Source organism: Larus michahellis, chromosome 2 (assembly GCF_964199755.1).
Source record: "Larus michahellis chromosome 2, bLarMic1.1, whole genome shotgun sequence".
NCBI classification, from domain to species: domain Eukaryota; kingdom Metazoa; phylum Chordata; class Aves; order Charadriiformes; family Laridae; genus Larus; species Larus michahellis.
In genome coordinates this window covers 156,443,849-156,461,466 of record NC_133897.1, presented here as the reverse complement: position 1 = coordinate 156,461,466, position 17,618 = coordinate 156,443,849, and the positions used below count along the sequence as shown (strand labels likewise).

Genomic DNA, 17,618 nt, shown 5'->3' with positions numbered 1-17,618 from the left:
GGACTTCCGGCGGGGGCGGGGACGAGAACGGAAGTGGCGGCGGCTCAGCCGAATTCGGCGGCGCCACGTCTGGCTCAGGGTTCCTCTCCCTGCCTGGGGCGGCGGCAGCAGCGGGCGGACCCTCATCTCGCCTCTCCGTCAGCGGCCGGTTCGTAGCGAGGCTTCGGCGGCGTCCGGGCGCAACGGCGGCGGCGACATGTCGGACCTGGGGGACTGGTTCCGGAGCATCCCGCTGATCACCCGCTACTGGTTCGCCGGGTCTATCGCGGTGCCGCTCGTCGGCAAGCTGGGCCTCGTCAGCCCCGTCTACCTCTTCCTCTGGCCCGACGCCTTCATCAACCGCTTCCAGGTACGGGCCGCACTACCGGTCCCGGCGTGCCCTGCGGCGCCCGCCCCGTTAGAGAGCGCGGCTCGGGACGCGCTCGGCATGCTGGGAGTTGTAGTGCGCGGTTGTTGCCCCCTCCCGCGGCCTCCGCGGCCGCCCGGGGAGGGAATGGCGCTCCGAGGGGACCCTGCAGGAGCGATGCAGGCCGCCTCCAGTGGGAAGCCGGGGCGGGCCTCAACGCTTACCCTCCGTGAGGCCTGCGGGCCTCGGGTTTAGCCGGTGCTCTGCCTCCGCAGGCCCCGGGCTCCCCACCAAGGTGACACAGGCTGTGGTGCCCGGCCCTGCCAGCGCCCCTGGCCGAGGCAAGGCGGGCTGTGGCCCTCGCCAGGCCCAGTAGTTCGCCCGGGGTCTCGTTCTGGTGCAATTTTTTCCTACGTTTTTGGGGGGAGTTGTTGCACCTGGCCCCGGTTGTTGTGCTAAGGCACTCTGTAACAATAAAACCTGTGGCTGTGACTTCAGGTGGTTTGGCTGGCCTCTGCTGTGCGATTGTGTGGGCCTGACGTTGGGAACAGGCACGTGCAAGTGTCTTAAACTGCAGGTGGGTCTGGAGATATTAAAGGAGAGCTCAAGAAGTGCATATTCTGCATCTTCTCTCTTGGAGTTTGAAAAAGCTTGTGTTTGGGACTGTCAGCTTCTGTGCCTAGGTGTGGCTGACATAAACTAACGACTGAATTCCGGAGGTTTCAGATGTACGGTGTTTCTGGGTGCGTTAGCAGTGCCAAAAGAGGTCACAAACTGGACACAGTCTCTTTCCTTGTGCTGGGAGGTTACAGGCCCAGTGTTTTGGTGTGAGGGTGTGTAGGGGAGAGCCACCACTAGGTGAACTCAAAATGAAGAAAAACATCCCAATCTTTAGATTTCTATTATATGTGCTCATTATATCTTCAGTGAAAAAAGCTGAATGCAGAAAAAGATAAGAAGATAGCTCTCTGTTTCATGTATTGTCCCCCAAAACTTAGTAGCTTAAATGACTGTTTTTTTCCTCTAGTTCCTTCTGGAACTGTGATGTTCAGGATCGCAATACCTATACCAATACTCAGTATCAATGTTGCCGGTTAAAGAGCTCGTTCATAAATGGCCAAACATTTTCTGTACTTGCTACGTGCTGCCATGCTGGGCCCAATATTGATTGTTGGGAGACTGTAAAGCAGATTCCAAATTCTCAGAGCAGCCTGTGCTGTCTGCAACAGTACACTAAAGGCTGTGTGTGAATTCTTTGGCCTCTGTTCAATAGGTGAGAATGGGTTCCTTTTGGATGCTTTTAAAACAGGGTGGCATCCTTGCAAGTATATCCGTTTTGCACTGCAATAAAGACTCACTACTGCAAAGATGTGATGGAACAGTCTGGGAAGTTGTGTGTAATTTCTGTTGCAATGTTAATAGCTTTGCTTTATCATATTTAAAAAAACAAAAAACACCAACAACCAAAACTGTAAGCTGCTGAAGCATCAGTAATTGATACTTGGGCCATTTTTAATCTCCTCCTTGATCTTCCAAGTAATTAATAACAAATGAAAAGAAAAAACTTAAGCATATGAATTCATTCTTCAGTATATAAATATATCTTTCGCTTTTGTTCTGGACAGATCTGGCGGCCGATAACTGCAACTTTCTTCTTCCCAGTGGGACCTGGAACAGGATTTCTCTACTTGGTGAATTTGTATTTCTTGTATCAATATTCATCACGATTAGAAACAGGTATGTTATCCATTAAATTGTATGCATGTGGTGAACTCTGCCCAGAGTTGATAGAGACTAAACATTGTCAGATAGAGCTTCTGTTGGGAACGTTGGTGGCGATGAGGTTGTGGCCGTTTCGGACAGAACGGTGAGAACGATGGCTCATCTCTGTGCCTGCTCATGTTGATCAATGAGAAGCTACTCGGAAAACTGATTTTCTGTGCCTGGCTCCTTCCCGTTGGTAGGGAGCCTGTTAATTTAGGATCTAAACTTGATATTTCTTTCAATAGGAGGGTTTGGTGCTTTTAGTTGCTGGATTTCAGAAATGAGGGATAGAGACTAAAAGATGACGTTACCCTCTGTTTTCTTGTATCTGATGTCCTTTAACATTGAAGAGTGATAGAACATACGCAATAATGGGTATATCCATCTTGAGAAAATAATGATGTTGGCTTTTCCTTTTTTTTTTTTTAAAAGGCAATGATGCTTACCTGCGTTATTCTATCAGTTATGTTGAGTTGAGAGACACCTTGTACAAATGAAGTGTACCCCTCTGTCAAATAGAAATGTGAAAAAGTTAAGGAACGAGTTGGATTTTCAGTTAGGGGGAAAAACTAAGAGTGGAAGGAAAGAGATCAAATAATGGGTCATTTCTCTCAAAAAAGAGATTGTTGTTACAAGGTAGCTTCAAAACTGGTTTCACTTTGTGATGCGTAGTTCATTAAAGCTAGACAAAAATTGTTTGTATTGAAGTAAATAATTAAAGTATTTGCAAAGCCCAGCTCCTCTTGAAAGCTTTTATGAACAAGAATTTCATTGTAGTTCTAATGGAGTCTTAGAACTGATGGTGTAAGTGGAAATGCATTACAAAGTGATGTTTGGGAAGTTCCACGATAGAAGAGAGATCCCCAGTAAACCTGTCATCCAGAGAGTATCATGGAATCTCTTCTTAAGTCATAGGAAGTGTAGCAGGAACAGGGAGGAGTGGTGCCAGATTATGTATTTGGTTGTTTTCTTAGTGAAAGTAAGTAGTAGTTTAATAGCTAGAAATGTTCCTCCATTTCTTTGAGCCTTTCCGCAGTAAATTGCGAACACATGGGAGTACTCACAGTTACAACATTCTACTGTGCAAAGCTATGTGTAGTAAGAGTTAATATATGCAGATTATAAGACATCACTTCATGTACATATACTTACAAAATGTTCTAGTTGTCTATGCTGTGGCAGAAGTCTCATGGAAGCAGAAGTTAATTGTTTCAGTGGTAAATTTAGATTCCTGCTGTATAACACATCTGGATTTTGAAACTGGCAAGTCAGCTGTGTTGTTTGAATCAGTGCATTTCTTCTATATTAGAGTCATTTTTCTGGGTATAAATAAAGTTCTTAGTTAGGCTGGCGCTTCCTTTACGCAAGAGGCTTGAATCCTTCTGAAAGTGGGAGGTGTGTAAGTTGATGATAATATGTTTACAAGTGAAAATCAGCATAGGTGTATGCCTCCTTTTGCCTCTGAAACTGAGGAAGTGAAACTTCTATTTTCAGGGTTGTACGTGGTTTTTGAGCATACACTGGTGTTGCACGCTAGCTTCAAATTTAGCTGTCAAGAATATCCATATGGTTTTGTACTGTGCTTGTGTTTTCCTAACAAGCTGACCTCTCGCTTCCTGAGGAAAAGGAGATTGATGTGGTTTTGTTTTGTTTCTGTTGGAGAAGAACATAACAAATGGGGAGGAAGAATGCTAAGCACCAGTATAGGTTAGGGGTGGACCTGCTGGGAAGTAGTTCTGAGGAGAAAGATCAGGGGGTCCTGGTAGACAGTAAATTATCCATGAGCCAGCAGTGTGCCCTTGTTGCCAAAAAGGCCAATGGAATCCTGGGCTGCATAGGGAAGAGCATGGCCAGTAGGTCGAAGGAGGTCATTCTCCCCCTCTACACTGCACTGGTGAGGCCACAACTGGAGTACTGCGTCCAGTTTTGGGCTCCCCAGTTCAAGAGGGACAGGGAACTGCTGGAGCGGGTCCAGCGAAGGGCAACCAAGATGATTGAGGGACTGGAGCATCTCCCTTATGAGGAAAGGCTGAGAGAGCTGGGACTCTTTAGCCTGGAGAAGAGAAGGCTGAGGGGAGACCTTATTATGGCATACAAGTATCTAAAGGGTGCGTTGAAGGAGGATGGTGCCAGACTCTTTTCATTGGTTCCCAGTGACAGAACGAGGGGCAATGGGCACAAGTTGGAACATAGGAAGTTCCATTCAAATACACGGAAAAACTTCTTTACGGTGAGGGTGACAGAGCGCTGGAACAGGCTGCCCAGGGAGGTTGTGGAGTCCCCTTCTCTGGAGATTTTCAAGACTCGCCTGGACGCAGTCCTGAGTGATGTGCTCTGGGCAATCCTGCTTTAGCAGGGGAGTTGGACTAGATGATCTCTAGAGGTCCCTTCCAACTCTGAAGATTCTGTGAAATATCAACAAAGCAGAATATGCAGAGTCCACTCCCCAGCAGTAGGAATGATGAGATTAGGCGTCTGCAGTTCTTCCCCGATGACTGGATTATACCCTGGGCGCTCCTGAAGGACCCAGTGGGCTAGAGCACACCTCGCCCCTGTGCTGAGCTTTTTGGCAGTCTGTAGCTCAGTTTTTCTTAGATATTCATTGGAAACTCAGCTTCAATAGTTTGTCTAATATTCTTGCTAGTAATCTTCTAGATAGCAAGAAGTGGAAAACTTTAAGGGAATAACATTTGCTTTGATGTCTTCCTATTCTGGAGGAATTCCTGTGCTGGAGTTTCTACAGGGTTAGTCAGCTTCCTCTCTTTATTTGTTTCTATTTGTTGTATGGCAACAGTAAGGAGAAAACTCCGGTTTATGTAGTTCTCCAACTTTACAACTTTCCAAAAGACTTTTTCAAACTGCTTCCCCCCCACCCCCCCATCATGTAACTTGCATGGCTGAACTTAAACTTAAAATGACTAAAATAGCAATTTTGTTTTACATAGGCTGTATGTACTCTGTACTCTGAAAACCTAATGCTTATAAATAGGTTTTCTGTCTTTAAATTTTTGGGGACATGTAAAATAGTTGTAGGAAGCCAAATGGTGCTAACATTAAGCAGTGGCTTTCTTTCTAGGCATTTTGATGTTTAATTATTAGCATGTAATTCAGCTTGTTCGTGGGGCGCTGTGTTTGTCACTGTGGGGTTTGGGTTTGTTTCAGCAGTATTCTTAGGCTTTCCTTGCCTGCATGGAATTGTATGAAAGCTGATAGGAGTCTTGCTCAAATGCCGAGGTCCGTGCCAGCCTTTTAGAGAGTTTGCAAGCTGTGCACCCTCCTTATCTATGTTGATTTTTTTTTTTGAGTGTAAAAGCTATTGTATCTCTTGAGTCTGACTAGATGATGCAAAGAGGATGCAATTTGCCTAAGTAAGGACTGGTTTTCACATGACTCAATCCTTAAACTTGGTGTCTCTGCTTTTGCTAAGCAAGTGTATTTCCTTATTGTGTGCTTCTGACGGGTAGCTTCTTACGAAGGATGGGGTCCAGCTCCATTTTGAAGTCTTGTGAAGTTAAAACCACTTATCTCCAGAATTAAAGCGTGTTCTTTTTTAAGTAGAGTTGCTGTGTGCACACTTAATGCAGCGGGCTGGATGTCTTTATTTTCTGGTCCTATAGGTTGTTCTATTATAAGGCCATTTAAAATTAAAAAAAATAAAAATCATAAACCACAGACTGCCTGTAGGACAACTGTTATTAACTGAGCTTTTCCTTTCTTATCAAGATTACTTACTGATTCTTTTTATTTACAGGGGCTTTTGATGGAAGGCCAGCAGATTACATGTTCATGCTCCTGTTTAACTGGATCTGCATTGTTGTATCCTTCTGCTCATCATCAAACTTTTAGAATATTTTGGTTCTCCTGTTTCTGCCTGTTCAAAGACCAGGTTTTAGCAACTAACAGTTTTAAAACGTAGCAAATGTTCACAGGTGAGTTTTTAATCTTCCTGGAAAGGTAGTGAGTGGCTTCCAGGAGAATACTAATAAATACTAATAAGTATGCTAATACAGGTATGTAATCTGGGGACTAGAGTTCTGCTTGTATAAAGCTCAGCTTGTGCTGCGTGAGTTTCCCTGGTGTTTGCTGTATTGCTTCACTTACCCACTTCTGTGAATTGCCACGTGGGGTGAGGGTGAATTTAGTGTGTTTAAGCTGCCATGTGCAAAGAGGTCTGATCTCTGCCATTCCCTGGGCTAGAAATTCAGGAGTATCTCGTGGAGAGATCCTTTACCTGCGGGGTACAAGTCAGCTGAGTCTGTGACAGCAGCTTTGCGATATCTGCACTGAGCCAATTCCTGAAGAAGCTGGGCTTGTTGGTTTGGGAATGTTGGGAAGCAGTTTTTCCATGAGCTATGCTGTTCTACCTGAGTTTTCTTTAGGTCTTGGATACAAAACTGTGAGTAGTTGCTGATACATCAAATGGTTGTGCTACCATTCAGAGGGATCTTGAGAGGCTGGAGAATCTCACGAAGCTCAGCAAAGGGAAGCGCAGAGTCCTGCCCCTGGGGAGGAGCAGCCTCAGGCACCAGGACAGGCTGGGGACTGACAGTCTGCAAAGCAGCTTGGCAGAAAAGGCCTTGGGAGTTCTGCTGGACACCAAGTTGACCATGAGCCAGCAATGTGCCTTTGTGGCAAAGGTCACCACCAGCTTCCTGGGCTGCATTAGGCAGAGCATTGCCAGCAGGTTGAGGGAGCCGATTACTCCCGTCTGCTCAGCCCTTGTGAGACACATCGGGGGCTTCATCCAGCTTCAGGTTCCCAAGTATGGGAGAGACATGGACATAACTGGAGTGAGTCCAGTGAAGGGTCACAAAGATGATTAAAGGGTTGGAGCATCTGTCACATGAGGACAGGCTGAGAGAGCAGATTGTGCTGCCTGGAGAGCAGGAGGCTCAGAGGTGTCTCATCCATGTGGATTAATACCTGATAGGGGGAGGGAGTAACAGAAATGGAGCCAGACTTCTCTCAGTGGTGGGACAAGAGAGAATGGGCACAAAATGAAGCACAGAGAATTCTATTTAAATGTAAGGAAGACCCTTCTTACTGTAAGGGCAGTCAAACACTGTCATGGGTTGCCAAGAGAGGTTGTGGACCCTGCATCCTTGGAGATGCTTCCATTCTGTCTGTGCTGTTGCCACCTCCTTGTAGCAGTTTGCAGTGGGCACAGCATGTGGGAAAAAAGGGAGCGGTGACATCAGTGTGAACCAGATACAGCCAGGAAAGCCAGTGTGTAGAAATGCTGTTGCCTTTATCAATGGATTAATTTATCTGCAGTTGCATTCCACTGTATGGAGGGATTTGCTAATCCTGCTAGTCCTGTTGAGCCGCAGCAGTAACTAGGAAAACAACGTTGTTGTTTAGATGTTGTTAAGAAAACCATCAGCTTCATTGTGGTTGCAGGCTGTTGGCTGTGAGCTATTAGATGAATCTGATTGTGACTTGACTTTCATACTGGTCATTTAAAAGCTTCTAGTTGCTTGTTCCCTATATGATGTAAGGAGCAACCTGGATGCATGATCTGGGAAAATGCTTGATGCCGTTTTATACACATTCGTGAACTGTTAAAAGCATTCTCATCATAGCTAAATTCTTCAGCAATTGGTTCTACTCAGTAGTTACTACAGTAAGTAAATCCTTTGGGTTCCAGGGTAGGAGAGTAGTATTAAAAGCCTGCATTGATGCATTTCAAGAAAGAACTTATTTTATATGACACAGTGTCAATACATTGATATTTTTTTATGATCTGGTATTTCTTTAGCTACAAACCCAACATTTTAGTCTTTAAAAAACTAATGAAAGAATCCAGCTGTTAAACCTGTAACATGCTTTTATGCAAGGACTGATTGAGTTTGTAGTTAGCCAGTTTCATCATGGAGGGAAAGCCAGTGCATCCATCAACCCTCGGGGTAATGACTTGAGGTGGTAGCTTGAAAGGTTACTGAAAACCAATTATTGAAGCTAAGTGTGTAAGCCTCTAGATCATTGGAGGATTTTCATTTTTTCCAGTGGTTAACTTAATGCTATGCAGGAAGGCTGTTTTCATTTTAAACATTAAAGGCCTTTGCATGCGTGTTCAGTGCGTGTGCAGCTTCTTTTTGTCATTCTAGTCTATCAGGTTTTGCTGCGTTTTCCTTAATGGTGCAATGACAGATAACTGGCTTGGCGATGGACATGCAGGTAAGTGCCGTGCAGTTTCTTAAGTAATAATCTTATGGCACTTTCTGACTACTTAATGACTTTATAGAGAGCATCATCGGCATAACTGCAGAATGTAGTTAAGTTAGGCTGGTTTAGTTTATACCAAAATAGATTGCTGTGTGTGTTTTGTTAATTTTTTTAGTTTGGCTTAGCCTCAGCTAATGTCACAAGCCTGTATCTGACTGTGCCACTCCTAACCAAGTTAGGGAGTCAAGGAGTGAGAATTGGCTGTTTGTGCAGTCAGGAAGTGTTCGGCCTTTTACTAAAATGGACACAAGATGTCACCTATGCACTGTTTCTTCTAATGAATGTAGATCTGCATTCTTACTTTTTTATCTAAAAATGATTCTTGGGTTCATTAGTCTTCTCAAATTTAGTGTGCCTTTTACTTGCCAACAGAAGAACTTTTTTTGAAATATGCAGCTTCAGATTTAGATCAGAACTGTGCAGTGCAAAATCCTCACAAGAATGATTAAAATAGTCATTTAAAGAACCAGTTTCAATGAGGTAGTTCTGATCTCCCCAAATATTAAGGGGCGAAGTGGGGAGCGTTTCTTGGACACAACAGAGTATCAGAGAACTGCAGGTCTTCAGCCTGCCTCTGCTGTTCTCTCCTCATCTTATTCTATCCTTGTCACCCAAAGCCAGCACCAATATCCCTAATATTCTCTGAAATATTATCTTAGCATTTATTAAATCACTTATCAGGCTTCCCTGGTAGACAAAAATAGCGATCGTGCATCTGCTGTCCAGACCGAGTTCTACTAAGGGCTGTCCATAACTTCGCACTTAAACTTTTTTTGCTGTGGGGAAGATGCCACAAAATTCTTCAAAAGCATGGTGAAGTCATCCATACGTTGTATGAATTTTAGACTGTGTTGGATTGTAGCTTTTTAAAAAGGTACTTAAAATGGTTTTATATCTGCATACAAAGTACTGCTTAAAATACGGGGTTTTTGCTTGTGTTGAGTGCTTTGCTTGAAAGTGAGAAGTTAGAGTAGGATAGCTGGGCCTCTATACCCATGTCAAATACTTTCAGAAATTAGATGTTTCTTTATTTTCCAGTAAAATAAAAGTGGTTTTAATAAAGACCCTAAGGTTCTCGTGTGACGAGTCAGACTGCTGGTGTGCTGCAGGGCTTGGGGGAGGCTGGACTGATGCCCACGTACCAGCTTTAACGTGGAACCTGTTGAATAGTGGCACCCCCGAAGGGATGAGTTTTAACCTCTCTTCCAAACACACAAGCTGGTTTGTAGTGTTAAACCAGTTCATGGAAACATTGCTGGCACAGTCTGTCTTCAGTTCAGAAATCAGCAGATGGCTAAAATAGTGCTTTATATTTGTTTCACTAGAAATAGTCCAATCAGCTAATGCACAGTCACAGTAAGGAGGTATTTGAAACAGTCTCATCTCCTGGCGTGGAGCAGAGGTTAATTCTTGTGGTGCTCCGAGGGGGACATAGCTGGCAGTTTGATAGAGTAACACTTCATCTGGTGTATTATCTTAGCCCCAGGTGAGTGTGGTTGGGTTAGTGCCCTGGGTTGTGAATGGAAGTGATTGTGGCACAAGTATGTTGCTGACTCTGCTGTAGGTGTGCTACCAAGCAGCTGGGAGCAGAGGGGTTCGCCACAGCTGCTCTTTCACTTGGGGCAAGTTGGAGCCCTTTGCTTTGGCAGCATCTTGCAAAAGAGAATAAGCAAGTTGGTTCTCCTGCTTAGCTTTCCTAGCAGGCTTTGAACAGATCCATGACAAGTGATGGCAAAGATTCTGGGGCAATCTTTAAAGATTTTGCTGATATATCATGCTTACGAGCCATTTTTGAAGCTTACAGCTCCTGCTGCCTATTTAAGTTTCTTGGTTTTCTGTGAAAATGATGGTAACTTTGCCTTTTTTTTTTTTTAAACATTGCAGTTGCTGATGATTCCACTCATCATGTCAGTGCTTTATGTGTGGGCCCAGCTGAACAGAGACATGATCGTATCATTTTGGTTTGGAACAAGATTTAAGGTATGTCAGACCTTAAATCTGGGAAGGTTTCTGCCCAGAAGATGCACTTGGAGTGGGTGAGGGGCAAAATATAAATATTTTCTCTTATTAAAGATGTCCCATGCTTTGACATAGCTATATACTCCTTGAGATGCAGCAAAGGCAAAATTTCTTCATGGTCTTCCATAAGATGTCACTCAGTGTGGCTTTACTGGAAAGATGTCCTGACAATTGAAATTCATTGGTCTGAAAAGAGGAAAAAATTCATGATAAACATTAACCTGGATAAAACCTGAATGTAGTGACAAAATGTTGATATTTGAAATTGTTCTTTCCTGTGCAACCTTGTCTGTTTTTGCCAGATCTTGTAGTGAAAACTCCTTTGATCATCGTTTCCAGACCTTTTCAAAATCAGAAATATTAGGACTTGTTTCAGATTGTGAAACAAAGCTTGCTGTGGAACATAGAGTGCAAAAGACACATCTACTTATAATGCTTAATTCATAGAATCATAGAATCTTCATGGTTGGAAAGGACCTTTGACATCGAGTCCAACCATCAACCTAACAATGCCAAAATGAGTATGACTTATCTAAAAATGTTAGTGGTCGCTCAGTTTGGAGTATCCTACCTTGTTAGGTAGAATCTGCTTAAGTTAATAAATCGGGATTTGTGTAATGCCTAAAATATTGAGATTATAATCGTGCTTATTAGTGCAGTGGGAGGTTGAGCAGGTTTATGTCCTTAACTCCTACTTACAACTTCTCCGTCTCCATTGCATTCTTTTTCAGGCCTGTTACCTTCCGTGGGTTATTCTGGGATTCAACTACATCATTGGTGGATCGTATGTATTTACTTGGATGGCCAATTTGAATTTATAAAAGCCTTTACAGCTATTGAACTTACTGCTGAATTTAGAAGCAGTGTTAAAATAAGAGGCTTAAAACTGTATAATCTGACTGATGATGCTCAGTGTCATATCGTGGTCATTTAAGATAAAAGCAAAGAGGAGATGTGCGTGTGAGATCTAGAGAGTGTAGGTGAGGGGAAAGTAATAAGAATTTGGTTTATTTTCTAGTAAATCTGTGCATTAGGCCTTTTCCTTACTAAGAGAGTACAGCCCCGTAAAGAAAGATGTCATCCCATATGACCAGCCATCAGTACTGGTTTTAGAAACAAATGTAACTTGACTCTGATAGTGCTGCTACTTCTTTCCCTCACAGTCTTGCCCAACGTGATGGTATTTTCAGCTTGTGAAACAAAGGAAAATGGCAATAACAAGCCCACAGAGCGCCATATTAGCACTTGCTGAATTCATTGGTCTGTCTTGGGTTTCTTTGACTAAATTCCATGATGCAGAAATCCCCTCTGTGCAGGGTCTTTCCCATTGGTGCCCTGCGTCTGTTGGGGCCTCTTGGTGCCGCTGTAACATAATTAGTGACAATAACAAATTATGTGGTTGATTTACAAAAGGAGGAGGTAGTACAGCAAAACCAAATTCTCTTTTCTGGCTGTGCCTCCTACTGACTCATCCGTCACTTGAGAAAACTGCTTGCTGTTAGATACCTGCTGTTTCTATGCATGACGGAAGATACTCAAGGGCCTCCATTCAGCAGTGTTTTTGCAAAATTGGGAACAAAACAGTTCAGTTCAGCAGGAGACAGGTTGTCCAGTGAAAACAGCAGTAACTTCTCAAACTCCGCAGACTATTATTTTAGACACTAATAGCTGTACGGTCTAATTCCCTGATGTAAACAAGTATTTAATTGCATTTTCAGTACAGACTGTAGAGAAGGCTTGGAAGGGAGGGTGGAACAGCCTGTTGATGTGTTGGCACTGAAGGTTGGCCCTTCTAAAGAAGTGGCTGCAAAATGCTGAGGGAAGGGAAATCTGTGTCTGACAGCCCCGGCAATGCCCGTGGCAGATGAACAGTAGTAACTGGCAGAAGATGGGCACTCGTTTATTTTCAGAGAGGACAGAATGTGAAACGATTCTTTTTCTTTTGCCTTGCAGAGTCATCAATGAGCTGATAGGAAATCTGGTTGGCCACCTGTATTTCTTCTTAATGTTTAAATATCCGATGGATTTGGGAGGAAGGAATTTTCTGTCCACACCTCAGTTCCTGTAAGCTGGCTTTATTCTTTAGCTCGCTGTTTGTTTGGTCCAATTTTCTGTATTGTTTGTCAGGCACATATTTGCTGGGATTGTAAAGTGTCAAATACTTTGCTAAATCAGCCTGCTTTAGACTTACCATATTGACTGTGCTTCTGAGTCATCAGAAATGTTGGATTTCTTGTAAATGGCCCATGTGAGAGCTCTTTGTTACCCCTGTGGATGGCTTGTGTCCTTTACCCACTCTTAAGAGTAAGAGCGAAAGTCATAGTTCTGCTAGTGAGTTGAGTTGTAGTAAGGAGAACTCCCTAACAATTATCAGATGGTATCAAAAAATCGTTTTCTTCTGTAAATGATCTTTTATCTGTATTTCCATGTATCATTACAGTAGCTACCAGTTCAGCAACTTGTAACAATAGGAGTTGGTTGTAGACTTGTTCAGGACTATAATATATATTCTGCTTTGCAGTTTGCACCCATCACCTTGACTGAGACTGCAGGTCTTGGTTTCTGAAGTGCTTTTTCTTGCGAACTGTTTATTGTTTTGGCATTGAAATACTAGGATCAGAAGCCAAAGTCTGTAGCTTCAGTTGCCCTTGTCCTCATCCTTTTGGGCTGTAAATATTCTTCCTCTACCAAACTTTAGTTAGCAACTCAGTTAACTCTTTTTATAGCATAAACTGTTTATTAGAAGATGCAAAGTTGAATTACAGTTCTGCTTTCTGTACAAGTTTTAATGAGTAGGAAGGCTTTATATTCTACTTTTTTGTTTGCAAGCCCTTCTGGTAAATCTAATTTTCTATAAAGATTAGAAGACAAAATGTTTTTTTAAAATGTCTTTCAAGGTAATGATAGCTCTGAAACTGCCATCAATCTTGTTAGTTATGTGCAATTCTCTTGCTTCTATTTAATTGATTCTATTTAATTTTTCTCTGTATTTGAGAAGCAGAAACAGAAGTACTGCAAACATTGCTACAAATGGATAAATTTTGCCTTTGCACTGTAATATTTTGTTTAATGTGGTGAATTGCAGATACCTTTAATATAATAATGAAGAACTTTTTCTATACGGGATCATTCTTCTTGGGAACCTGCATTTTATGTCTGCGCCTCAGATTTTAGCGGTCCAATTCAGCAAGGGATTTGCAGGAGCTCAGTGTAACTATTGTGGAGCTGAAATGACTCTGCATTAATGGCAGCCCTTGACGAAATGCAGAAGCTGTATTTTAATTCACTCTATTTGGGTGGTAGCCTAAGTTGGATGCAAAAGTCGTGCAGCACTGATTTGCTCTGGCCAGGTCACTCGAGCTTTGATTTCCGACAAGCTAGTTGCTTAAGCCTGTTTCCCTTAGTCTCTTCAGTCCTCAGTTCCTCAGGAATGTTTACTGGGAGAGCAGTGAGGTGGTTGGATGCTGTGATAACAGGAGCTTTGCAACTATTGAAGAGAAAGAGGTGCTCAGAAGTGATTTGGAATTTTTTTTTTTATTTCCCCTGGAAAAAAAAGGAAGAGAAGTTAGGGGAATTAAGTTTGTATCACAGCATTTATTTTCAACAGTGAGACTCCCTTATGTGTGGTTTTTTTTTTTTTTTTCCCCACCCCGCCCTGTGTTTGGATTATTGTATCTGACCATATCCCAGAGATGGAAGTTCCCCAGAATTCATATTTCTCAATGTGCCGAGGGCTTAGATTTGGAAAGAATTCTGTGAAGTGCTGCTGTGAAAGCCAGTTTTATTGCAAAGTCTACCAGCTTAAAGGAATCGCATGGAAAAGTAGTCTGGCATTTACCCCCAAGGTACAGCTCTTTTTCAAACTCTCTCCTTCTCTTCTGGCTTGTCCTTAGGTACCGCTGGCTGCCAAATAGGAGAGGAGGAGTGTCGGGGTTTGGTATCCCACCCGCTAGCATGAGAAGAGCTGCAGAAGATCAGCAGGGTGGTGGAAGACACAACTGGGGCCAAGGTTTCCGGCTAGGTGACCAGTGAAGACCTCCTGCCCTTCGAAAACAGCAACTCTTTGGTTTTAATTGGACGTAGAACCGACCCTTCCTGGTGCAGAGCATGCTTAGGAACTGAGCTCTCTGTAGTACTGTTGGATTTCACTGATTAGAAAGAATGTTTCTGGTTCAAGAGAAAATGAAAAACTCCAGAAGGGAAAAATGTAGATCTTGCTCCAGGTTAGCCAGTAGTGTCCAATTTGATTCTGCCATTGAAAAAAGCCTTCTTTATACAGTATTTTCCGTCTGTCGCAACAGGCATCCATTCTGCTGTCTTGTTCCGTGATGTGATGGGACAAGCTAATGGTGTTCTGTCTTGCCTGGTATGTTAAAAGCTTGGTTGACCATGGTAAGGGAAGAATCCAGTGTGAGGCAGATGGATCAAACTAACCCGAAAGCTTAGGAAGCTGACTTTTTCCATAGCTGTGCTTAAGTCCCAGGATCTCTGGAAATATTATTTAAGTGATATCTCTCTGCTGCGTTCATAAAGCAAAGTGCAAATGTCTCGTTTCCATTATTAAACTGTGTTTTGAGGGGATTTTTTTCTTGCTGTGCAACATTTGTCCTGCCTGCTACAGAATGGGCTGGGCAAGACTAAGGATAAGAGGGCTTTCATTTGAAATGGCAATAACAGATACTCACAGAATTGAAATCTCTGAACCCTTCATGGCATGTTACAAGGCTTGCTCTGTTTAAACTGAGGTTGTCTGGCTTCCCTGAGATCTGTGAATTCTTGGCTTCAAGGTTTCTATCTTGATTGCAAAATTGGGTAGCACAAATACTACTTAAACCAGAAAATGTAACGTATCATTGTGGTTAATGTAAAGGGTACTGACTGCAGCATTATGTTTGTTAACTGAATCTTCAACTTCCTCTTAAAAGCTTTAAGGCATCAAAGAATCAAAGCTGGAAATAAACTTTCCCAGGGTCAAGATACAATAGAGCAGATTGCTTTACTACAGGACTCTTTCATTGTCAAAGAAGAAATGATGTACACTGTTTATTAGTATCTGTACTTTTTGGGTAAAACTTTTTGACATGGAAAAGGGAATGATTCTGTACAGTAGTTTTTCTTGTACTGGGCTCCTGTGGGCAGAGCGCAGGGCTAAGCTCCAGGAAGCTGTAATACTAACTTGTTACTGACTCACCGCATGGACTTGAGCAAAGTTCTTACTTATCTCAGTTTTCCCAGCTGTAAGGAGGACTCATGCATGTCTCATGGCATCCTTAAAAGGTAGCTGTCTCCGGCTCCCCTAGATGGGAGCTGACAGCGAGCGAGGTAAGGCTTAGCTTCACATAAATGACAACATTTTAGCTAGGAACACAATTACTCTAAGCTTAACCAAGACTTCCAAGTTGGAATATAGTTGCTTTTTGTTTTATAGTTGGAAGAAGAGCATCATCACTAAGATGAGATTCAAGTCTCTAACTGAGTTTCCCTTTAGCATTTGTCTGTCTTTTTACTGGGTAGGTAGGGCACAGAAAGCTGTTCTGCCCCAATTTAGGTTTCTCAGGTATCTATAAGTATGTGAAGTGAATCTGGGCCAAAACATTTTTGTTACTACTTTGTTTCTTCACTGAACCTGGGTTCTGAAGGTTTAAAAACTTGTAAATACTACGTGGTGTGAAACTGAGAGGAAAATAAGCAGTCAGACTGGAAGTTTTCAGCTGGCTTGCTTGAAAAGAAATTGCATGTTCCATTTCTTCACTGCAACTCAATTTTGTTGATTCAGCTTGTGGAAAAATGTAGAAAACTGGTAATGCTTGTATTGTGTGCTTAGGTTTTACAGCAACGTGGAGTTCAGAAATCACCTGCCACTTTTGTCTATTGAGTGATGAGTTTTAAAGATGCTCTTGTCTCTCTCTTTGTATAAAATGGTAGGTAGAAAAGAGGACTGCAGTGTTCTAAATACTGATCTATTGTTGACTGACAGCTGTTACTTGATGCCAACTAGAACAGTCTGAGAACCATCATTTTTGTAGGAGTCATGATGCAGCCGGTCTTTTTAGACATAGTAATATCACTGTCTCCAAAGCATTTGTCTTCATTTTGAGTCAGGACCTAACAGTTAAGTGAAGATGCAGTAGTTTGTGACTTGGCTAAAACCCTGGCACACTCAAATTGCAGAACAACTTTGGACAGAAGGCCAGAAGGAAGGCGTGAGCGGGAGGAAGCATGGCAAAAGTCATTCATTGTCCTGGCCCAGTGTGCTCTGCTGGGTCTTGCTTTCTAGCACACCCTCCTTGTCTAAGGAGGAAAAGGTTTGCAAGGAAAATAGACTTCTGGTAAGTCTTGATTAGCTTTTGAGCTGCTTCAGGTCAATTTACTTTGGTTTATGGAAAATTCACTTCATAATTCCATTTTACGAGCTTAGTTTGTTCATTTCTCACTTGCCACTTGACCTGAAGCACTATTTGTTCTCCAGCGTACACTGACAATGACAGTCTCTTGTTAAATGAGTACCTCCTTTCTTATTTTGTACAGATAATTTCCCTTTTTGTAATCAATTTTTGTTGGCAAAGTTTTAAATTAAAGTTTTAATCTCTGTTACTGTCTCTGTTTTGCTGAATCTTATTTCAGCTCAAGACAAGCCTTGTGATCTGCACGTCTCCGAGGACTGTCTGACAGTTCACTGTGACACCACCTCCTGCTGTTGATAAAAGTACTCAAGAAAATGACCTGCTTTTGGGTGGGAGTCTTGTCTTCTCTGATAGGTTGCAAAATCGTAAAGGCATTTTCTTTGTTTATCACCATGGGCTTTGACAGTCTGTGTCCTTCCTGGGCTGTTACCATTTTACATTTTTTTTTTTGTGTATACTTAATTATTCATCCTTTATTGTCCTCTGGGAGGAAGTATGCTTCTACTCACCCTCAAACTTTGTGAGATTGATAAAGATCACTTACTCTTTCATGGGTAAGCTTGGTATTCTGCAATACCCTCTCACTGTCCAGCCAGATGTGCACAGCTGCCAGACTTCCTTTTGAGGCTCTTACCTCAACAGATTTGGAGACACATTGAGCATTCTCTGAATGACTTTTCTGGTCCTCATCGTTCATCTGACTGCACTTTTCCTGTTTGTTACCATAGAGGCACCGAAGAAGATCGTGGACTCGGTACATAAGGCACTGTGTGAATCTGTTGTGCTCCTTGAACTGGAAAGTCTTGGTCCATACTAAATACACCAGAGGCAACAGCATGGCAAGTGTGTGCCTTTCGATT

At 42.7% G+C, this 17,618-nt stretch overlaps 1 protein-coding gene across 2 annotated transcripts; it reads left to right on the top strand.

Annotated features, from left to right (window-relative positions):
• The first annotated feature begins 13 nt into the window (after positions 1 to 13).
• DERL1 (derlin 1) lies at positions 14 to 16,945 on the top strand. 2 transcript variants are annotated; one of them, XR_012585792.1, is made up of 9 exons: positions 15 to 349; positions 1,972 to 2,083; positions 5,862 to 5,926; positions 8,261 to 8,287; positions 10,220 to 10,315; positions 11,086 to 11,138; positions 12,308 to 12,418; positions 14,248 to 15,420; positions 16,883 to 16,945. XR_012585792.1 is itself a non-coding variant. In XM_074577762.1 (8 exons), the coding sequence occupies exons 1-8, from the start codon at positions 197 to 199 to the stop codon at positions 14,384 to 14,386; spliced, it is 756 nt and encodes a 251-aa protein (XP_074433863.1). In that variant the 5' UTR covers positions 14 to 196; the 3' UTR covers positions 14,387 to 16,945. The 2 variants fall into 2 exon arrangements, 1 of the variants encoding a protein (XP_074433863.1); XM_074577762.1 differs by having other exon boundaries at positions 14 to 349; positions 14,248 to 16,945.
• Positions 16,946 to 17,618: the final 673 nt, after the last annotated feature.

Coding starts and splice junctions, on each gene's coding strand:
- DERL1 (XM_074577762.1), top strand. CDS start 197: ATGTCGGACCTGGGGGACTGGTTCCGGAGCATCCCGCTGATCACCCGC. Junction 5,927..8,260: donor TTAACTGGATCTGCATTGTT/GTATCCTTCTGC, acceptor GTGCAATGACAG/ATAACTGGCTTGGCGATGGA. Junction 8,288..10,219: donor GCTTGGCGATGGACATGCAG/GTAAGTGCCGTG, acceptor TAAACATTGCAG/TTGCTGATGATTCCACTCAT.